At 34.8% G+C, this 25,335-nt stretch overlaps 1 protein-coding gene across 1 annotated transcript in view; it reads left to right on the top strand.

Moving 5' to 3' along the window:
- Positions 1-25,335, top strand: part of LOC141479876 (MAP/microtubule affinity-regulating kinase 4) — a 264,246-nt gene that overhangs the window by 99,135 nt on the left and 139,776 nt on the right. The window contains exon 3 of the mRNA XM_074176392.1: positions 6,200-6,369. Coding sequence (XP_074032493.1) covers positions 6,200-6,369 — 170 coding nt within the window. The remainder of the gene's footprint in view (positions 1-6,199; positions 6,370-25,335) is intronic.

The following is a 25,335-nucleotide window of genomic DNA, read 5'->3' as shown; positions in this document are numbered from 1 at the left end:
CTTGCCATTCAAAACAAATGAAAAAGAAGTCGGCTCAAGAGAGCACCGACGGCTTTTATGGACGGATTAATCAAATCGAAGTCTCGCTATAGGCTCGTCTGTCACATGATGGAGTGCATGCGAGAGGAAGATACAGATACTCTTCAGGGAGTAGATGTAATCGCATACTCGTTGATGGAAGATGGAACTCATCAGCAGAGTGTACGCTAGGCGGTGTTGCCGGGTGTCCAAAAGTTATGGGGAAATTCACGAATTCTCCATCGAATCTTGTTTCAATGTTATTGAAATTAACCAATGATGCAAGTCCCTATGGGTTGGGTTGTGTTCTTTCTCATGTCATGAATGGACAGGAACACCCAATCGCATATGCCTCGCGATCACTTTCGTCGGCTGAAAAAAATTACCCTCAAGTGGGAAGGGAAGGGTTATCAATAATATTCGCATTGTGAAAATGTAACTAATTTTTATATGGTAGTGATAATAAACCAATATTTGCGATTTTCAACCCGAAAAACGGTATTCCACAGTATTAAGCCTATCGATTGAGACGATGGGCTGTAACCGTTTTGACACTGTTGACCATTCAAAGTGCTTATTTGAGAGTTACTTATGTAACAGGAAACAATGCGTCAGTATCAATAAAGCTATGAGCAGTTATCAAATGATCACATATAGAGTGCCCCAAAGTACTGTTTTGGGGCCATCTCTCTTCAATCTTTATATCAATGATCTTTTCGAACAAGATACGTGTGGGGAAGTTGTGAGTTTCGCGGACGCCACTGCCGTTTTCTACGAAGGAACTGACTGGCGTTGACTGACTTCAACGATAAAATACTGACAATCAATTATAAAAAAACTCACTTTGTGCCGTTTACATCCTACTCTACAAATTTACCACCATATAAAGAACTGGAAATACAACATGACGACGGAACCCTTCTGAAAATAGAGTCCGTCGATAAGCTCAAATACCTAGGCATATATATAGATTCTCATTTGAATTGGGAATATCAAATCAATTATGTAATTGAAAGGTTGCGATTCATGGTCTATACATTCAAAAACATATCTAACAGCATTAATATAAAATATCTAAAAATACTGTACCATACTTTCGTCGAAAGTCATCTTTCCTATGGAATCATTGTATGGGGAGAAGCCTTAAAAACACTTATCAATAATCTACAAACAATTCAAAAATGCATTCTCAAAATGATATATAAAAAACCGCGAGAATATCCGTCATGTAGCCTATATAGAGAAAAGACAATAATGAATGTAAGTCAGATATTTGTTTTTGCGATCCTCTTGAGGCAGTACAGACATAAATCGTCGTTGGTACCTCTTCAGCACCATTACAACACAAGGCATAAAACTAACGCTGTGATACCCAGAACTAAAAAAACGAAAGGGCAGAAATGTTATACTTTTTTGGGACCAAAACTCTTTAATGACCGCTCGAACTCAAAACGATCAACTCATACGAAATGTTCAAGAAAAGGGTCAGATCTTGGCTGTTCACTTTTCCGCCAGAAACACTAGAGAGCTTTATAGCTACAAGCAGAGTATGTTATAGACTTGCATAAGGTGTTGCTCATAATATAATCTGCAGATATAATTATTCTGATGTAATTATTGTAATGTGATATTAGTGCCAAAATTTTTCTTTAATCTGATATGAAATTCAATATTTTAGAAATGTGACATGACTTAAACTTTTATAATCTCATTCCACTTCAAATAGTTTAGTCTTTGGTTTGGATTTTAAATCTTCTAGTATTAACAATTTTTAGATTTGTATGTTTTTATAATTAAACAAAATTAGAGAATATTTGTACTTTAATGATGTTCACGTCTAATGTTCGGAAAAAGATTTCATGCCACGCGCCGAATCATTTCCTTGTGGTTTTTTCTGTTTTGTTCATTTCATGATTGGTAGAATTGAAATATGTAATGAAATAGTATGAATAAAACATTATTATTATTATTATCAAATTATAAATACAAAGTAGAATACGTTGAATCGGAAAAAAATAACGCGGATTTGGAATCCATAAATTCTTTATCAATACAGTCGAGAGCTTTTGACAGGTCGAAGAAAATTCCTGCCACGTGCTTCCTGTTGTCCATATTCCTAGATATGAAATCAACAAAAAGAGAAGTAGCAGATTCAGTTGACCTGTCTATACAAAAGCCATGTTGAGAATCAGATAAAATTTCATGACTTATTAAAAATTCAATTAGTCTATTGTACATTAGTCTTTCTAAAATTTTTTAAAAAATAGTGAGAAGACTAATTGTTCTATAATTATCCATTTCTGATCTACTACCACTTTTATGTATGGCGGTCACTTTACTCAATTTCAGCACATCTGGAAATTCACCGGTTTCAATAGACATATTGATCAGGTCAGTTAGGGATGGCACCACACTAAAGGAAACTAGTTTCAAAACATTGGGAAATACATTATCAGGTCCTGATTACGTTTTACTTTTGAGGTTGACTTGACCTCTTCGGTTGTGGCGGGTTCGATGAAAAAGGTATTTTGTTGCAACTGGCTTGGAGATTGAAGTAACTGATGAGGATTTATTTGTTGTTCATGAACTGAGTTTCTGAAATATGAGAACTTCCCAGTTTCTATTGTTGAACTCAAATTGCTGTTAAATAGTTTCTACAGGCAGGGAAATTAAACAATTCACTGCCTTCCTTCAGAGAGTCAAATATCCTATTACAATTTTGACTTCTGTCAGAGTGATTCATATAGGTATAATGTGATCAATAGGAAGAATCATCCGATATAATTTCCCGTGGTAGGTTCCAACGATAGTTCCAAATGAACTCATTAGAGTAAACCGCCGATACTGCGAAGCCAGCTGAGTTTGCAGCATCAAATTAATAGCTCGTTCTCCCCCGAGAGATCGACACAAACAATTCCGCCCGTGGATAAATTAGTAACGGGGTATTCACTCTTGGATATTTTATGGCGGATTAAGGACCACCCCGATACGCACCCGAATTTCCTTTACGATCGCATAAAACCGAATCGGTTAAACACCTCACAATAAAATTGTGCCGGCTCGACTTACGCCCCGATCATCAAGTTTGTTCCCGGAGACGAATAGGCCGATCAAATTGGGATTTACGAAGGCAGAATAACGTGGCTGCTGCTGGAATTTCATGCAGCGAGTAATCCTCATTATTGGCGCATAAATTCCGGATAAAATTGCCAGGTCGAGTGGGGGTGGAGAGGGAATCGAAAACTCTCGAAAATTCATCGATAGGTGCAATGTAGCGTGACCGTTCGAGAAACTACCTCGAATCGGTTGGTGTGCTAACAAACTTGGATATTGAAAAATACGACGGACTCGGAATTTTTCCGTGGATTATCTTTTTGGGTATGTTATATGATGGAATCGACCGATACTTGTTGAAAATTCATAACTAACGTATTCTAAAAACACTTTATTGAGAGATTTTCACTAGACAGTTTAACAAAAACGCTACACGTGTTTCGCCATTGGCTTTCTCGGGGGGTGTGCCTTGATAACTAATTCTACACATTCAATGATATATATATATATATATATAAAAATAAATAGATAAGTACTCTTTGATCATTCCCATATTGATTTCAATTTAAGAGCCACCGGTATACAGCTGTTTCAGCCTATTGGGCATCGTCAGTACCGGGCAGGCGGTCCTCGATTGAAGACAAAATGAGAAAAAACCAAGAAAGTACTTGATAAAAATAGCTGCGTATACGCAAGCGAAACATAAGTGGAAACCACCTATTGGTGTGACACCCAAGTCAACTTGCCAAGTTTTTATGTCAGTGTTGGTGGTTTGACCAATCAACCGACAACTGCGGTAGCAGAAATTTGGGAAGCTAACCTGAAATGCCATCGGAAAACGAATCCACATGTTTCTAGAAATGATATGAAATCTAGAAAGGTTAATGCAGTCAAGCTGCTGGAAAATAATTCCATGAAAATCAAAAAATAAATAGATAAGTACTCTTTGATCATTCCCATATTGATTTCAATTTAAGAGCCACCGGTATACAGCTGTTTCAGCCTATTGGGCATCGTCAGTACCGGGCAGGCGGTCCTCGATTGAAGACAAAATGAGAAAAAACCAAGAAAGTACTTGATAAAAATAGCTGCGTATACGCAAGCGAAACATAAGTGGAACCACCTATTGGTGTGACACCCAAGTCAACTTGCCAAGTTTTTATGTCAGTGTTGGTGGTTTGACATAAAAACTTGGCAAGTTGACTTGGGTGTCACACCAATAGGTGGTTCCACTTATGTTTCGCTTGCGTATACGCAGCTATTTTTATCAAGTACTTTCTTGGTTTTTTCTCATTTTGTCTTCAATCGAGGACCGCCTGCCCGGTACTGACGATGCCCAATAGGCTGAAACAGCTGTATACCGGTGGCTCTTAAATTGAAATCAATATGGGAATGATCAAAGAGTACTTATCTATTTATTTTTTGATTTTCATGGAATTATTTTCCAGCAGCTTGACTGCATTAACCTTTCTAGATTTCATATCATTTCTAGAAACATGTGGATTCGTTTTCCGATGGCATTTCAGGTTAGCTTCCCAAATTTCTGCTACCGCAGTTGTCGGTTGATTGGTCAAACCACCAACACTGACATAAAAACTTGGCAAGTTGACTTGAGTGTCACACCAATAGGTGGTTCCACTTATGTTTCGCTTGCGTATACGCAGCTATTTTTATCAAGTACTTTCTTGGTTTTTTCTCATTTTGTCTTCAATCGAGGACCGCCTGCCCGGTACTGACGATGCCCAATAGGCTGAAACAGCTGTATACCGGTGGCTCTTAAATTGAAATCAATATGGGAATGATCAAAGAGTACTTATCTATTTATTTTTTGATTTTCATGGAATTATTTTCCAGCAGCTTGACTGCATTAACCTTTCTAGATTTTATATATATATATATATATATAGATATATAGGTAGATATATATACCTTATTCTACAATTTAAAGTACCTGAATTTCAAGTACCTGATTTTTCACCTAGTTTGTAATGAATCAAATCACCTGAGCTTATGTTCCATTTTCCACATTTGAAAAAATGTTCAGTAACGGAGAGTTATTCATTTCTGATTGATCATTCAGTAAATTATCCGAATTCCTGAATCTATTGATTCCTAAACATTCTAGAAGATAGAGTTTCAAACTCTTCTCTTCTAAATGTAATACATCATATTCATGATTGAACTCATGTATTTCTGCTGAAAGGTGATTTGCAAATGTGGAATTGGTCTTTCCATTCACAAAACTACTTTTGTGCTCTTTAATTCTTTAGGAAAATGTTCTTCCTGTTTGGCCAATATACAGTTTTGGACAAGAGCCACAAGTCAGCTTATATACTCCTGATCCATAGGACACCAAAGTTTTGTCTTTATTGTTTTTGATAAATTTACTTAGATTATAATTCGTTCTGTAGGCTAGGTGTTCGCCTTCTTTCTTCAAAAAAGTTAAAGCTAATCAAGTGATTTTAACGAGAGAGTTCTTTAATTCAGGAAGCTACGAGATTATGATTAACGACCCTACAACTATGTACCAGAAAAAGGTTGACGAAACTCGCAAAACAATAGAATTGGTTACAAATGGAAAGGATAAATGTAGAGCATTGATTATAATTCCACAACCACTAAAACTGTATTCCCTTATTAAATAACACAAAACCAATTTCCCGATTAGACCAGTTGTGCGGCATCTATCAGAAAAATCTCAGAAATCCTGATTGAATTGATTCAAACCTATACCAATTTCAAGCCAAAATTTAGTATAAATAATTCTTATCAATTAGTGGATAATAATAAAAACGTAGTTCTTCCGGATAACGCAAAATTAATATAGTTCGATGTCCAAAATTTATTTTCCAGTATTCCACCATTTGAAATAATTGGACTAGTAGAGTGTCTCTTAGACAAAAACCACGTGAATCCACTGATAAAACAGGAAATAGTAGATTTACTTACCATTTGTCTATCTCAAAATTATTTCCAGTTAGACGGAAAATTCTAATCATGCAGTGAAGGACTTTGAGTCCCTTGCTAACGATAAACATGAATTTGCAATTTTCCACAAACCATCCATGTATACATTGTATATATAAAGCGTTCAAGCGGATCAAAATAAATCCTCTATGTTTTTCAGAGATCCGACAATGTGTATTACCTAGTAACTGAGTTGGTGTCTGGTGGTGATCTTTGCACTTTCGTCAAGAGTCAACAGGAAGGTCGTTTAGAAGAGAGACCTACCAGAATGTACGGCAGACAATTCGCTTCTGCTTTGTCACATATGCATGGGCAAGGAATTGTTCACAGGTGAGTAAAAACTCTCTTTTCATTACATTTATGTGACAGACAGGTGTAAAAACCCATAATTGTGTCTTCATCAGCATCATTTTTTGAGTGATAATAGGAAAGTCTTCTCTATGTAGACAGGTACGTGTCTGTTCCCTGCGAATGGCCGCGAATGGAAATCATATTGTCTTCAACCCCTCTTTTCATTGTATATCAACGACTTATTGGAGAAAAACAAGAATTTAATACATTGTTTTGCTGACGACAGCACACTTGTCCCGTCATTTCATTCGAATTCCAGAACAGCGGCTGCAGATGCACATCTTCACCGGCAGCAGAAGATTGCATATCTTATTGAGGATCTAGAAGTGATTTCAAATTGGGTTGTAAGTAACCAGGTTCAATTCAATGCGACAAAAACCCAGACATCGGTTTTCTCCAAGAAGGTAAATGTCTTCGAACCTGATATAATGATGTCAGGACAGACAATTCCGCTTTCTGGCTCGATAGATTGGAATGGAGACCAACATGTCTTGGCATAATCAAGTCGCTGGAATTGCAGGAGCTGCTTCTCAAAAGCTTGGAATATTGTTCCGAACCAGAAAACTGTACTCACCTCAGCAACTTTTGATGCTTTACAGATTAGACCTTCTTTGGAGTATTCTAGTGTATAAAGCTCCACTCCTTGGCATACCCTGACGCTGCTGGATTCCATTCAGAAAAGAGTCATCCACCAGATTGGACTTGCAAACATCACTTGCAACCTTGATATTCTGGTGAATTGAAATGCTTCATCCAAATGTGATACATCCTAATATACAACAATGATCAAATGGTAACATCAATATTCATATTAACACAATAATAGAAAAAAAAGATCTGCTGTTTGTCAATAAGTAGTCTAACCTACGATGATTGAAAATACAAAAAAATTATTACATGATAATTTGGTAGCACCTCAAAATGGTCTCTTGAATAGTCTAATATATTTCTTTTGAACAGAATAGGACTGTTAGAAGACTTCACATTTTCAGGTAGCTTGTTATACTTAATAAATCCTTTGAAAATTAATGGTTCAGTGTTGAACGTTTTTGTTTGATTATTTACATACAAAGTATTTCCTATTCTAGTATTATACTGAAGGACTTGATTATTAAAAATTACGAATTTGTCAAAATATGAAGGTAGAAGGTTATGTAACATTTTGTGAATTTGAGTCATCTTTGAAAATGTAAGCCTACTTTCTGTAGATAACTATTCTAGAATATTTAACGTTAAAGATATATGGGTACTCCTGTCACATCTCAAAATAATCCTCATTGCGCGATTCTGTAGTTTTTGTAGTGTTCTCAATTTATTCAAATCACCTGTGTATAAAAGAGTGGGACAATATTCGAAATGTGGTTGTATAATTGTCTTATATACAGTTATCCGTGACTGCATAGTTAAGTGTTAGGACACTCTTGTGAAAAAATATAATTTATTCGAATTTTTTTTTGTATGTGAGTGAAACGATAATTCATTTGATAAATGCTTGTCCAACATGAATCCTAGATATTTGAATTCAGTAAGGAGCTCAATTTTGTAATTTTCTATTTTCATTTTAATTTAATTCAACTCTAATTCTCTGTAGTTAAACGGTGTAGTAAGTATCAAAGCCTTTCAGCTTCAATTCATTAGTTTTCAGATATGTAGCAATATTATTCAATGCTTCATTCATTTTTTGAATAGTTTCATCTATATCATCATCACGAACCGATACTAGGGCATCATCAGCAAAATAATGTTCATGATCACATTCATCACATTTGCTGATATCATTAATGTAAATGAAGAATAGCAATGGCCCTAAACTACTTCCCTGCGGAACCCCGTGGTCTGCGCTTATTGCTGTTGCGACATATTCATTAATTCTGGCTACCTTATTCCTTTCTGTAAGGTAATCAAGTAATTTTTTCTTAAATTTTTCAATCAATATTTTACTATTAACCGTTTCAAACGCACGTTTGAGATCTAAACATTAACTGTAAGCTGAAGTGCGAATTCGCATGAATGTCTGGAGCTAAAACCAGATTGGTTTGTGAATAGTTTGTTTTTTTTTTTTATTGAAATATTCCAACAGTTGTTGATATACTATCGATTCTAACTATTTTTTAGCCCTAGGTAAAGTGTTATTTGGCCGATATTCATCAGATTTTCTGTATTTGGAACTTTTTCGATAGGCGTAACTGTACTGGTTTCGTGGGAAGTGTTCAAGTAACTTGGCACATTTGATTCCATCAAGAGACGTACATATCAGAAATACGCGACGAACTGTGGCTGCTCATTGTTAAGAGGTTCCACACAGTACACCTCGAACTCCATTATTCAAGAACTCTTCCATTCGGAGAACTGCGTTCATGTGGAATAAACTTCCTGAGAACGTTTTTCCAAATTGATTCAATCTCCAGCGATTCAAATCCTATGTGAATCGCTACTTTCGCACAGGCACCGCTCTTAGAGCACTTTGAGCATTTTTATGTAGTATTTGTGTTTTGTCCTTGGGAAAAAACCGAGAAAAAAAACAATATGTAGTGAAATATTATGACCCAATCGCAACTTCGATCACCAAAGTTTAGATACGCAGCCCAGCCGGTTGTTTTCCCGCATATCTCTCCGATGCTGCTCCTGCTGCTTATTTCCTGCCCTCCTGCGTTATGAATTTTGTGTAATTGACAGTGACAGCCGAGCAAGTTCGCATAAAAGGATTTCGGATACGGAATTGCAAAGAGCGAGTCTTGTAGGCTGAAGACTTGTTGGAGAGATTTGAATGGATTTTCTCGCAGGAAAGGAGAGCTTTCACCAAATCGTGAATGACGTCTCGTAAAATGGTTCCATTTCAGGGCTTTTCTAGTTGAGTGTAATTCATGAATAACCTTGAATGGACGGCTTTACCGGTTCCCTAGGTCAGTATGTGGACGTGAGACATTAGTCGTGGTCTATTTATTATTTATATATCGATGTCAATAATTGTTGTCACGCTAGTCTATTTTTGAACGTTCACCGCTTATTAGCTGGAATTTTCTCAGCAAACGATTCTCTGCCTTATTGGAATGATTTGCAACTGTTTTTTATCGAAAAAATAATATGGAACTTTTCCAGTTATACATATTTCCGAAAGAAATCGGTTGTTTTGCAAATATTTTGGTTTGGAAACAATCCCGAATTTCTTCCAGTGAGTTTTAAAACATCTCCTTCGGCAGGTTTGACTATTCAGAATGGAAATTGGATTGACTTGAAAAATTGGTAATTTTATGAATAAGTCGCTCCACTGTGAAAGGTCAAGGTCGAGTATAAAATACACTTCAACAAAATACAAATTTCAATACACGTTAAGCAAGACAAAATACTCAACTTGATAACGTATAATGTGATCATACTCTTATTTAGCCTAATTTTTTTCGGAATATTTTCTTAGAAATGCACTTACGAAAGATAATGCTTTTCATGAAATATAACCAATGATTATCTAATAGGAATATGTGTCATAGACGTTCAGTTTTTTCATTTATATCATATTCATTTTCACTGAATAGAAACTATGTTGGATATTCTCATTTTATCTCCTGTATTTGTACGAAAAATTAGTTCCAAAAATGAAATAGTTGGTTTCATCAAATTGTTAAAAAAGGTTCATATACATATAGATCCGTGAATGTATTGTTTGCAAAATAAAGGCTGTCAAACTCTTCTAAAAAATTATTCATGTGATAATATTAATAGTATCGTATATCCGATTTGGATGAAATGCAGCAGTAATATTTTCAATGAGGAGAGGTCCTAATTATCTGAAGGTGATTGACAATGTTTCATGTTGAATATCATTAGTTCGACTTCCATTTTATATGTTATATAAAATGATTTATAATCCCTGAAAAAAAAATAGAACAATTAAACAAAAAATTAAGTGATTCCAAGCCAAGTTGCTTCACGACGTTTCGATTGTTAATATCCACAATGATGACTATTTCCATTTCTGATTTGTTTTTGTATCTCACTTCACTGCAACCAGAGCAATAGCTCTGTTGAGCTATTGCTGTGGTACAGTTTATTTACCACCGCCACCAAACGTGGTGGTACATGGTTGTTTATTACATGCACTGTGGTTACCTAAAGAGTTTTACTGAGTCTTTCTCTAGCCATTTACTACTACCTACCGATTTTTTTCAAGGAAAAAACACAAGCACTACAGGAAAACCCTTGAGGCTCTCACAAACTGGTGCCTGTGCGAAAGTAGCGATTCTCATTGGATTTGTATCGCTGATATCGCACATAAACGCAGTTCTCCAAATGGAAGAGTTCTTAAACAGTTAAGTTTGAGGTGTAGCGAGTTAAACCTAAAATCGATGAGCAGCCACAGTCCCTCGCGTATATCTGATATGTACCGCTTTTAGTGGAATCAGACGTGCCAAGTCACTTGAACACTCTCCGTGAAAGTATCTATAGAAGAGAGACAAATCTCCAACTTTTCTTTGATGTTCCAGGCAATCAGGGTTGCACGTGTATTAGTTTATACTTTCAATTTGACAATAATTCCATTGTGTGGATACTGTTGTGGATTTTTCTGTTTGTATCCCGAATATATGAATAAAAATAAATAATAACTCAATGGCGGCCATTTTGAGCATTCATTGAGCAGTATATAATACTTTTAGATTCAGTTCGAGGTGCTTCAAATAGATGAAGAAATGACTTCCATAAGTCCATGGAAGCTTTTTGAGTCGCCCTGTATATTGAAATATATAGCACTTTTGTAGAAAACTATAGCTTTAAAAGTAATCCGATTCTGCCGCAATACCATCACTCCCAGAACTAAGTGTTTCTTAACAATTTTATAGAAATAGTAGATAAAATACGTTGAAATGCTTGCTACTGATACCAATTCATTTTATAGAATGACGCCATTTTAAATAATAGCGATCCGGGATACTGAAGTTAGATGAGTTGAAAATATGAAATACCGCACATATAGTGATATTTACAGCTGAAAAGTATATAAATATTATAACATTATATTATTCAGAATAAAGTGAGTTAATTTTGCGACTAGAAAATTAACACGTTGACAGAGTGAATTTTTGTATAATTAATAATTTTACCGAATACATTTATAAATGAGTTGCGCGCTTAATTTTTTTCTGATAAGAGGCTATATATTTGTCAATAAAATTTCATTTGCAGTGAAAATATCAATTTCCGAAACACAAACAATGTCTTTAACAGTTTTATGAGTGCAGAAGTGCTCAATACAAAATTACTTCTTGCGTCTTCAAGAAAACATTTTTAACACTTTTTTATTTTATTGTTATTGTCTTCAGCTGTATTATATTTTATAACGCCTACTTGGAACTACTGAAAAACTCTTATAAAATTGTCTTCTGATTATTTCATAAGTATCGCTTGAGTTAGTTGCAAAAGTGCATTAAGGGAAGTCTTTACAAAACTACTTTTTAGGAGTGTTAGACAAATTTTATAGTTTCTACCAAAATGTTTATAAAACTGTTTTATAGTGTTTGTGAAAGGCCTCACAAAATATTGATAATAACTATAATGTTTTATAAAACGGTGCCAATTTCCTATTTATAGCAGTTTTATAAACACATTGAAAACATTTCTGGGAGAAATGCCGTTTTATAATTTGTTTCTTCGAAACGTTTCCGCAACTATTATAAAATACGAAATTGCTAGATCCACGGCAGCGGGCGCGTAAAGCAGGGTTACAAATGAGGCAGCAGGCGCGCGTGTTAATAAAAAAAATTCAAATGAAGAAATACATGTAAAGTGAGTTCGAATTATATCAAGAAGCGTACAGCGCCATCTGCTCACGAATAGATCAAGCAATGGTGTCGATAATTCTGTCAAATAAACATACATACAGATAAAGCTGATGAAAGCGTGCTAAAAAGAGTGTTGGAGACAATATTTGAACAAACCAAAGTATCTATGAGATACCCAGAAAAGGGCCTCATCGCTGAAAATGGTTTTTGGATGAAAATTAGTGTCAGTTGCCAACTACTCCAGAGGCCATTGGTCGTTTACCTTCAGTTTCTGGGTCAGTTGAATTTCTTACGGTTGCAGGCCCAAGGCAAAACGCAAAATTAGCCAAGTTGTGGTTTGCAGAAAGCCGAGTTTTTATGAGCGATGTTTTCGGCAGATTTCGCCTTTCGTTGACGTTCGGGTGTTGGTCTATCGTTTACTACACCAGTGGACTCAAATTAATCCACTATATTGCGAATGGTCCTCTCGATAGGACGATCGTAAAATAGCGAAGCGTGCAGTACGTTGCCCGAACATAACAGTCATTTCCATAGAACAATTTTAATATTTACATCTGTTGTTGATTGCTATTTCCGTCCATGATGATTCGGCAAAACAGATTAAATGAATGACAACTTATTTGACAGGAATAGCTTCAATAACATGGCCGTCATCAATCGTCAAAGTATGGAAGTCACTGTTGGAAAACCCATTATATGAGATATGAGCATCTCACTTCAAATGCGGATATTGCCTTCCAATTCATCAAGCTCGTTGTACAGTTTGTATTGTACTATGTTATTTGTCTGAAGAATACGGCAAGGATAAATAATCCACTCACCCAGTTACCCCGGAGTGGAATATACTAAACTGTCAAAACAGAATTTCATCTCGCAAGAAGTACATCCGCCATTCATAAGCATACAAGGCATCGCATACGGAGGACAAATGCCGCGCAAGTACTCTCATTTTTATTAGAAAGAAAACAAGTATCCCGTTCTATACAAAGCAAATATTGCCCGTATAAAATCTGTCCTTCCGATGTTCCGGTTTTACGTTCCGCAAAGGTTGAATATAAAGATTTCGCATATTGATTTAATAAGAAAACGTATTACAGTTTGTTTACTGCTATTGTTAGACGGGCGAATATTCGGCGATGCTGTAGAGAGAATCGCTGCAGGGGCATTACTGCAGAAATGGTGTGTTCTTTTGTGTCTTTCTGCTTGTTTATTGGAGGTCGTTTCATGTATCGCGACTGTATTAGCTTATTCGGAGACGACTGTCGTGTGTTTTAGTTTAATAAGCTATGGAGATGCAGAAACAAACTTGTGTTCGTCGACGAGGAGACTAACGATGTTTGTAACGTATTCCAAAAACACTTTATTGTGAGATTTTCACTAAATTGTTTTATAAAAACGCAACACGTGTTTCGCCATACAATGGCTTCATCTGGCGTGTCTTTCAACTAATTCTACACATTCAATACTGAATATATATATATAGTTTATGGTACCTGAATTTTAAGTAGCTGATATTTTACCTGAGTTTCTAACGAATTAAATTACCTGCATTCCATTTTCACATTTGAAAAAATATATTCAGTAACGGAGAGTTATTGAGTTCTAATTGATCATTCAGTAAATTACCCGAATTCCTGAATCTATTGATTTCTAAACATTCTAGATGATTAAGTTTCAAACTCTTCTCTTCTAAATGTAACACCTCGTACTCATGATTGAACTCGTGTCCTTCTGCTAAAAGATGGTTTGCAAATGTGGAATTGGTCTTTCTATTTACAAAACTACTCCTATGTTCTTTAATTCGTTGGAAAAATGTTCTTCCTGTTTGGCCAATATACAGTTTTGGACAAGAGCCACAAGTCAGCTTATATACTCCTGATCTATCCGACACCAAAGTTTTGTCCTTATTGTTTTTAATAAATTTACTTAGGTTATTATTCGTTCTATAAGCTACGTTTACGCCTTCTTTCTTCAAAAAACGGGCAATATTCCTGTTTGGTTCCCCCACATATGTCAATGTCTTATAACTCACGTTATCGCATCTTGAATATGGGTAGACAAGATCCATGGCTTGCTTTTGTCGTTTTTTGGAAAGAATGGAGCTTACAATATCTACCTCATAACCGTTATTAATCGCGATTTGTTTGATCAAATTCAGCTCTTTCTGGAAATCCCTATCAGACAGTGGAATATTCAATAATCTGTGAAGCATACTATTGAATGCAGCAACTTTATGCTGGTACGGGTGTGTGGAGGAATTATGTATGATAATGTCCGTGTACGATGGTTTGTGGAAAATTGCAAACTCATGTTTATAGTTAGATAAAGGTCGAACGGTTATTGCATTAAATAAAAAGGACTACATAGGAAAAACTCTAGATTTCCTTAATTCAGGAAGCTACGAGATTCTGAGGAATGATCCGACAACTATGTACCAGAAAAAGGTTAAGGAAACTCTCAAAACAATAGAATTGGTTATGAATGGAAAGGATGAATGTAGAGCATTGATCATGAATCCACAACCACCAAAACTGTATTCTCTTATTAAATTACATAAAACCAATTTCCCGATTAGACCAGTGGTATCGTTCGTAACGGCACCTACTGTTAAAATCTCAGAAATCCTGATTGAATTGATTCAAACCTATACCAATTTCAAGCCTAAATTTAGTATAAATAATTCTTATCAATTAGTGGATAATATTAAAGACGTAATCCTCCCAGATAACTCAAAATTAATATCGTTCGATGTCCAAAATTTATTTCCCAGTATCCCGCCAACTGAAACAATTGGACTAGTGGAGTGTCTCTTAGACAAAAACCATGTGAATCCACTGATAAAACAGGAGATTGTTGATTTACTCACCATTTGTGTGTCTCAAAATTATTTCCAGTTTGACGGAGAATTCTTTTCATGCAATGAAGGACTAATAATGGGGAATCCTTTGAGTCCCTTACTGGCGGAAATTTTCATGGATAACATAGAGTATGAAATCCATAATAATCAGTTAGCCAACAATTTTTTGTACTGGTACAGATACGTAGATGATATCTTAGTATGTTTTACTGGTACAGATAGGCAATTAGGCAAGTTCATTGAATATGCCAATTCCATCCACCCGTCAATAAAATTCACCACTGAGAGGGAGGTAAATAATTCAATAAATTACCTGGACTTAACCATTACGAAAAATAACAATAAACATGAGTTTGCAATTTTCCACAAACCATCGTACACGGACATTATCATACATAATTCCTCCACACACCCGTACCAGCATAAAGTTGCTGCATTCAATAGTATGCTTCACAGATTATTGAATATTTCACTGTCTGATAGGGATTTCCAGAAAGAGCTGAATTTGATCAAACAAATCGCGATTAATAACGGTTATAAGGTAGATATTGTAAGCTCCATTCTTTCCAAAAAACGACAAAAGCAAGCCATGGATCTGGTCTACCCATATTCAAGATGCGATAACGTGAGTTATAAGACATTGACATATGTGGGGGAACCAAACAGGAATATTGCCCGTTTTTTGAAGAAAGAAGGCGTAAACGTAGCTTATAGAACGAATAATAACCTAAGTAAATTTATTAAAAACAATAAGGACAAAACTTTGGTGTCGGATAGATCAGGAGTATATAAGCTGACTTGTGGCTCTTGTCCAAAACTGTATATTGGCCAAACAGGAAGAACATTTTTCCAACGAATTAAATAACATAGGAGTAGTTTTGTAAATAGAAAGACCAATTCCACATTTGCAAACCATCTTTTAGCAGAAGGACACGAGTTCAATCATGAGTACGAGGTGTTACATTTAGAAGAGAAGAGTTTGAAACTTAATCATCTAGAATATTTAGAAATCAATAGATTCAGGAATTCGGGTAATTTACTGAATGATCAATTAGAACTCAATAACTCTCCGTTACTGAATATATTTTTTCAAATGTGAAAATGGAACATAAGTGCAGGTAATTTAATTCGTTAGAAACTCAGGTAAAATATCAGCTACTTAAAAATCAGGTACTTCGTTTACAGGTACCTTGATTTCAGGTACTCCCTAAACTATATATATATATTTAGTATTGAATGTGTAGAATTAGTTGAAAGACACGCCAGATGAAGCCATTGTATGGCGAAACACGTGTTGCGTTTTTGTAAAACAATTTAGTGAAAATCTCACAATAAAGTCTTTTTGGAATACGTTAGTTATGGATTTTCATCAAGTATCGGCCGATTCCATCATATATCGATGTTTGTTGTTGCATCGATGATCTTCTGATTATCCTGCTGTTTCGTTCATTCATCGTGATTTCGTGATGTCTCAGTTGACATCTAGTGCTCTACTCAATTCTGAAACAAAGGAGAAGCTAGTCAAATTTCATTATGAAGACCATGAGGATTAAAAAAAAACAGATATCTGAAAGATACAACCAGAACAACTGAAACATGGAATAGACTCTATGAAAACATGATAAAGGAAATTCTCAACCTCTCAGGAAACGCTTGAAAGGGGCAAATTTCGATCAGCTGTACTTGAGCAAAAGTGCATTTCTATAATTTGTACAACAATATCAAACAAAAATAATATCGTATCCGTTGTGGAAAGTTATAACTTTCTATAGAAAAGACATAATAAAATCATTAGAATCAATTGGGAATGATGAAATGTTCCTTAGTTAGGAACATTAAATGCTGCTCAGATAAAATTAAGATATTTAGATGAAAGTGAGGTTGTTCAAAATTTGTAAATATATGAAAGAGAAATGTTGCTGAATTCGAAAGTATGCATTCACATCGTAAGTTAACTAGTAATAATAACAGAATTATCAAATAAAAATGAAGTGAACCCAGTTATAAAACGGGAAATCATTGACCTACTGTAGTTATGTCCCAAACCAAATTATTTTCAATTCAACAACAATATTTATTCCTCTTCAAAAGGTTTAATTATGGGAAAGTCATTAAGCCCCTCACTTGTGGAAATGGATGACCTAGAGAAGTCATCGATTTTTGAACATCCTTTGATTAAGAATTTCTTGTATTAGCGTAGATATGTGGATGACGTTTTAGTATGTTTTACAGGTACTAAGAGACAATTAGATACTTTTCATAAGGATATTAACAAAATTTATGAAAACATTAAATTCACTATCGAAGTAAAATCAGTAAAATGAACGGCAAAACATGATTTTTTAATTCATCACAAACAATCCTATACAGATATTACTATACATTACGATTCTACTCAACCATATCAACAAAAAGTAACAGCTTATAATGCATGATTCACAGATTAGTCAATGTATCTCTTTCAATAGATAATTTCAATAAAGAACTCAATATCATCAAGCAAATTGCAGTTAACAATAATTAACAAAATACTTTCCAAAAAAGTCTACACAAAAGCGTTTAGAAACGTTTTTCCTATTGATAAGTTAGATAATCAAAATTATAGAGCTTTAACGTATTTTGGACATACAACGGAAAAAATAACTTGATTTTTGAGGAAACGAGATATAAAAATTGAATATAAAACAAGTAATAAGTTGGGAGAGTTAGTTAAAAATAATAAAGATGAAAATCCAAATTCGAGAAATCAGGAGTATATAAATCAAAGTGTGGAACGTTTCCTAAGGTATATATTTCAAACTGGCAGTACATTTGGAAATCGAATCCAGGAACATCATATGAGCTATCAAGTTCAACATATTCAAATCATCTTCCAGAAGAAAATCATATCTTCAACGAAGAGTTCGAAATTCCACACATAGAAAATAAAGGTTTGAAATTGAATTATTTGAAAGCAATGTAAATAAGAAACTTAAGAATTCAAATATTCTTAGGAATGACATCAACTGGATTTGAATAGATCACCATTATTGAACTTATTTTCTTAGAAAAACCGAGAAAGAATTATTATTGAGGAATTATTATTGAGGTATTATTAAGAAGTGAGGCAATATGCTTCAGGTGATCATAATTGAAGAGATACCTCAGCTAGAGGTTTAGGTAATTTGTTTGAGGCAGTATCAATATGGTTACCTATAGTATATGAATATGAGTGTAAGAAGCAACTTTTAGAATTCAAATCACGGTTGATAATGCTACTGTGTTAGCGGAACATGTGATATATTTTTCAAATATAGTTTGTGGAGATCGAATCATGAGATGTATTTTATGAAATCAGTAATAGAAATATGAGATTTCGAAATTTGAACTTGTGACAATCAGTAGTTGGTATCCAGGGAAAGAGAGGATGATTCAACTTGTTTGTCAACAAACGGAATTTTTTGCCATTCCTCGAAGAGAGAAGCCACGCTTTTTGATGCTCCATAATTTATTGAAAATCAATTGAAACTCAATCAGAAAACAAGTATCATACAAGTTATAAACCATAATTGAACTAGAAACCAATACTACCTACCTTCAAAACCAAATCCAAAAAGTTGGGAGATCAAAAATATTTTCTTGTAGCAGATTTCCGTTCTCCAAATCAAGTTCCCAAAGATTTTCATCAAACAACTTCATCGGTACAACATTACTTCACACTTAGAAGGAAGAAACTTGTTATTTATACCAATAATTTCGAGAGTTAGAACTTTCCCCGAATAAAATATATACATATGGAAGATCTGTCCGAATGGGTAGGTTAGGTTAGGTCCAAAGTGAGTGGGCTCTTCACCGCAACCCGCGAAGGTTTATTGTGACTCACACCTATTCGCACACGATCAAATAAACCCAGCTACACCTGAGACAGATTCTGCGTACGCCGCTCAAGAATTTGGTGCAAAGCGGTTTCATAAAGTACACCGCTCTTGAGGCAACAACTCAGTCGTTTCCGGGCTGCACCATCAAAGCTTCTATTAGGTTCAGTCATTGGATCAGGAGTTGGAGCGTTGAGAAGCTCTCGCTCCTGATCTAAATTTACAGGGAGGTCAGTTGGAGTCTAAAGCTCGACATCCATCTCATCTGTAGACTCAGCGTCAGAAACAATTTTTAGGTTCACTCTGTCCATAAGAGTCATACGAGTAGCTAGGGAAAGAAGGTCAATTATGGTAAAGCCCCGCATTATCGTGACAAAACGATGCTACGACTAGAGGGCCCCGAATGGGTAAGAAGGACAATGAATTTGAATATATTCATGAAGATTTTCCTACCTTAGCAAAAGGCACTTCATTAGCGACACACGTATCGTGGTTTTCGTAAAACCCTTCACAGTGAAAATCATACAATAAACTGTAATACTTAGTTTCAGTACTTATCTCAAAATCTGTCCCCTTTATCAATATCTAAAAAAAATCATCTTTTTCAACATCTGGAGAATACAGAAACTTCCGAAATATAATCCATTTAAGTAGCCAAAACTTTCGTCTCGAAAAGTAAAGATGAGTACTCTTGAAATGTTTTTGATGAATGCGATAAATAACCCATCAGATAAATAGGTACCTCTTTTCTACATCTTCATGATGTTCTTCATCAGGCATTTTGATATTTTTGAAGATTGTGGGGAGTGGACAATCCTAAATAGAAGTCAAATACCGCGATTTCACACTTACTTGCATCTTATAGCAATTGGCAACATGTGTTAATTGGTTGCGTTTTTGTCCAAGAACGAGAAAGTTGTCTAATGAACAATAACTATAAACTTCCCTCCAAACTAATCAGTCTAATATATCTCTAGAGAACTATTCGACTCCAAAATCGACCTCTCCAAGTGAGCTGTACGTTCAACACTAACAATTCGGAACAAAAGCGGCAATCGTTCAATTTAGTATTCAGTACAGTTATGGCCGTGATTCAATCAGGATATCGAGAGCAATGATGCAGCGGAAATCTTAAACGAATTACCGATTTCAAATAGGAAGTATCGCATCAGAGATATTGTCCCAGAAATAAAGTGAACGTTTTTTTTTCATCACATAACCAATTTCTTGGGACTCGGTGCTCGGTGCTGAGTAAATTGTAGATATCTGTTATTTGTCTTGGGCCATAATCCTGAAAATCAAAACTAGTGTATCCGAACGTCATTAACGTTTTTTCGAATAACTCAATATAAATTGATATATTTTTGGTAGAGATGTTTAAAATAAACTAGACGAGTTTATTTCCCAAATACGTTAACTTGGCGAAACTAACGTCAAAAAAATTGTTTATTTTTAGAAACAGTGTTCGTTTTGAATTTAGTCTACGCCAAAGATTCTAGTTTCATCATTCTTTTGAAAATTTGATTGAACTTGATCATGGAAGAGACAAGCAAAGAAAATAAAGAATTTATATTGTTGCCCTGCAAGTCTCAAGTTAAATTATGGAGAAGGTATGTGGTTTGGTGGGAATTTGGGATGTTCCATAGTTTCCAAACTTCAAAAAGGTTTAGTACTTTTTACAGTTACCAAAAAATTGCTATTCGACGAAGTATTGTAGTGGAATAAACGATGTCGTAAAATACTTATCCTGGAACGTATGAAGATGAAGACGTAGAAAGCCGAAACTTTTCTTTCCCAAAATGTTACCTGTAATTTTTCTGTATTAATAAATGCTAATATTTCAAATGGAGGGAAATGTTGATGTACTTTCAATTCATTCATTTCTATCGTTCCTTAGAGATTCAGAATTTATCCGAATGATTTTGGAATTTCGTGACAGTTGGATAACGAACCTTTCAACATCCTGAATATTATTCCATAGTGAAAAGGCCCTAACCAGCTAGAATTTCCACTGAATGGGACTACAAGATCCTCCGACGCGATATAAATTCAACCCCTCTTCTTCTTCGCGAACTTGAATAATTCTTACAATATAAATACTGCCTTATCTGAAACACGACAATTAAATGTTCTTTAATAAATTCCAAGTTCTTTGAATTCGTCGACGAAACTCCGAATGGGGTTGTAAGTCGCGCCGAAATATCTCATCTCAAAGGGCGCATTCCTCATGGAACGCAAGAAATTAAATAATTACAATTACACTCTCGAGTTTCCCTTATAATTCCTTCCTTGCTGCTCGAACAATCTTCGTGAGGATTTGCAGAGGCGTTTGGAGAATAAATTATTTGCCGATCGCCATCACATATTCGGTTAGATGATGAAATACTATTTGTCTTCAATCGAAATTAACTGAATCGTCAAATCTTTGTTCAATCAATAAATTATAGTATGTAAGGAATCATCCGTTAGTGTGTTAGGAATCACACGTTTAAAAGTAAGACCTCGTTAGTCGTTAGCTCGAACAAGTTTCGATTTCTGAAGGTTGTCGTTCGTAGGGGTGCGATAGTTGGTTAACAGAAAAAACAAATACATGAGAAATTCTATGCTATACTTTGGCGAAAGAACTGGTGTTGAATTCATTATTCTGTACTGTAAAATAAAGCTATCCAAGAAAGTAGATAAATACGTAGATAGATATATATTTATTTTCTCATTAGTCAGTGGGCTATGCTTGGAGACTGGCAGTAAACAAATCTAAAGAAATGAACTTCAAACGTTCAAGCCAGTCTCGAATATACCTACACAGTAACGTAAGTACGTTTGTCTTCCTTATACAGAGGAATCGGGCAAATTACGGATATGCAGTTGGTTAGTACTTCGTCCACTAGATGGAGTGACATTTTGTTGTTCGCTCTAACTTAGGAAGAGGAATGAAATACTCTGAAATAATTCCGATTTTCAATTATGGAATATCATTGAGTTTAGTTCGATGATGGCCACTATCTTGCACTGATAACTGGCTAATGTGCTCGAAACCGGTCTGCAAGTGTGCCCGTTCCAAAATTGAAGGTCGACTCTTTCAGTTGTGTTGCCAATTGCATATGCAGGAAATTTTCTGTGAAGATTCCTGCACTGACGCCCGTCGGATATAATCCAACGCCCTTCATGGTATTAGCCAGGGGAGTGGTTGTCCATTTCAACCTACTGTGTAGGTATATTCGAGACTGGCTTGAATGTTTAAAGTTCATTTCTTTAGATATTTATTCTTGGAAATCATCGATATTATTCATACTTTCAGTTGAAAATTTTGAATAAATATACAACAAAATCATTCAAGTGATTACATAATACTTTAGATCATTTCATAATCAAACAATATATACACACACAGTGCACAATTCCACAACCATAATTCTTCAGTTTTTCATCGATAAGCTAGAATAATGATATCTTTCGAAAAAAATTTGTTTTTCTCTATTCTTCACGTTTTTGACCCTGTTCAGTCATTACAAAAAAGCCATTCGATATGCAAATTGTGAACCACCGGCCATAGTAATTTGATAGGTTTTTTGATTATTGAATACATTTCATTTCGCAATGTGTCTTCAATTCAATAATTTCATATTATAAAATACAGTTTCAGTTATTTGTGTTAACTGTGAATCAACTTGAAAATATCTAGTGTTCACATTTCTCAGTTTTTCATGAAAATACAATATTAATGAACATTATCAATCAATATGTTAATTCACACATTTCAGAATTAATTTTGAATACATTATTCAAGTCAGTAACAACTCAGATATGAATTGAAAGGCGTATATTTTACAGGAGAAATTAATTTTTGAGAAAGAAGCTTGACTACGAGAGAAATCAAATAAACTCCATACAGTTCCACCTACGTTGAACAATTGAATCTGTTCTGTATGAACACGTGTATTAGACATTTGACGAAATAACCCTTAACAAACAAAAGACAATCTTCAAATTTTCAACGGGAGCTGAAGACTATAATTTGGTGAATGAACTGGGTACGGAAATTTTATATTTTGGCGAAAGAATAAGCTTTTTATTCATGCATTACAAAAAGGCAACTGATTAATTTTTTTCAAGGGTATGTGAATACTGAAGGATCTTGTCATATCTGCTATGGTAATTTTTCTCCGAAATTGAATGAATTATATACAAAAAGTGCCACATTTCAAAACAACCTAATTCCTTCAAAAATAGGTTATTTTGAAATTGACAAATGACTTTTTCGATACTGAAATTCGCCTGCATTCTACTACGAAACAAATAAATCTCGGTCATCAAAGAAACTACTCAAGTTTGATGAAGAATATATTGAAAAGGTAATACCAAAGTATGTTGATAACTAGTATAAACCATAGATTTTGAAATTATTTGTTAGGTAAAATATATAAATACAAGTCGATGACTAATATTTTTAGTGAGGTTACACTTCACACTAACTGAAGACGGAAAGAAATGAAAATATAATCTAATTTAAGCCACGGAAGCAGATATGAATCAAAAAAACGAACGTGACACTTTTTCCTTGGGTCCTATAAGATAACGAAAATATGAAAATGGATAGAATGATTAGAGGCTCCCTTCATGACATTGAGTTTCAATCAGGGTCACTTGTCAAATCATTTAGATTATCTGTCATTGCAAAATTGAGAATCTTATTTTGGAAAAATGCTTATGATATTTTAACTAGGTCAGGACATATTGCCACTCCATGTAATCAATTCATACTAGCCGTTTTTATAGCGGATCCCACTATTTCTATCTTGAAACGGTAAGGCCTCTATTTTGAATTATATGGAAAAAGGTAGGCAACTCGTGTCTCTAAAATAACAAAATTGAAAATAAAAGATCGAATCAACAATCATGTCATTTGAAATCATATCATAACATCTGTTAAATCGGTATTCAGACCTCGGCATAGTAACATCATGATTGGTACTGAAGAAAGAGACCAAAGGCAAGTGTCTCACGGCGAAACATCGATATCTACCAATGAGGATGACACTGTTTCAGGTAAGTGACAGTTTTAACATTCATTTAGAATACTCTGTAGAAGTCCTGTGATTGATATCTGACTTAATTCCATAACTAATGTTTGGAATACGAACTGAGTGAAAAAAAATCAATTTTGTTTAATTCAGTGTTAGTATAAAATCATTTGTTTCAAAAGAATTTTTCTTTCGTGTAATTTCTTTCCTTTGGAAGATTCCCACATTCTCTTGTATCGAGATGGAGTAGTAGAAAGCCAAAAAACTTCCTCTCTGAAAAAATTGTCACTACTAAAAATATAACTGACATTTCTGGAGCCCATAAGCTCAAGCTCAGTTCTGATAAATTTGCAATAATGATGGTTGGACCTAAGAAAACAGACAGCTCACCAACTCAACTTTCCAAGTGCGCATCAAAAATTAAATACTTTCCTCCGTGTTCAAGACGAAAAAATTAGAATTGTGGTTTGATCCAGAACTCTGCTCCATCTGAAACAAACTGTTCATAACGTTGTCGTTGTCGTGGTCGTATATGACCATATATCCTTAGCCATGTAAGGAAGTTAAGAAACTTAGAACACTACATCTATTCACCAACACATATGAAGTTTTGATATCACGACACTCAGCATAGTTCAGTTTTCGTCATTCCTAAACACGAATTTTCTATCTTCACCAACTTTTTCTCGTCTAATACACCCAAACATCATAATCAACTACTCTGTGAGTTACGATCTTATATAATTGATAACTTCAAGAAAACGCTAAACATTTGCTAACGGTTTAGTTTGTTATCCGTCCCCTAACTTGGCAATACAAAAAAAATTCTACAGCGACTGCATCGACTTATATCCTGATCTCATCATGACTATCACTTTTTTTATTATTGTTATTTGATAATTGCCATTTCCAGGTCGATTTAGGAAACAGCCTCAGCTGATACTCTGCTTATTCACCTTTATACTGTGAGTTGTTTTCTTTCTCTTCGTGTTTGTTTTGATTTTACTATTTATGGTGAATATTATTATTTTTATTAATCTATTCATTTTTATAATAAATTCGACTATGTACTAAAGTAAATACTCATATTGAAAGAGATGAAGTTGATGATGGAATCTGATGAACGATACATCGCATTGAAAAATGATATTATAATAATATGAAACATTTGGCTGAGATTTAATCAAATGTATGATTGAATGTCATTACGATGTCATCGATGACAACCGTGACATAAAAAATCGTAATTCATTAATGAATTGTGTGTTCTTTTTTATAATGTCATCCAGATTGGTGCTGAAGAGCCCTAGGACAGGTGTCTTACGGCGAAACATCAATATCTACCATGTAGTGGGACTTTAGAAGAAGGATTTTTTCAAAGTTCCGCTGGGTTTAGATTGAAGGTGGGTTCAACAGAGAGATACCAGAATTGAGAGGTT

The sequence above is a fragment of the Leptinotarsa decemlineata genome, unplaced genomic scaffold (assembly GCF_025532065.1).
Source record: "Leptinotarsa decemlineata unplaced genomic scaffold, Ldec_3_MD MMD2_tig00001719_RagTag_RagTag, whole genome shotgun sequence".
NCBI lineage: Eukaryota > Metazoa > Arthropoda > Insecta > Coleoptera > Chrysomelidae > Leptinotarsa > Leptinotarsa decemlineata.
Note: the sequence above shows the minus strand (reverse complement) of the source record. Positions and strands in the feature narration are given on the sequence as shown.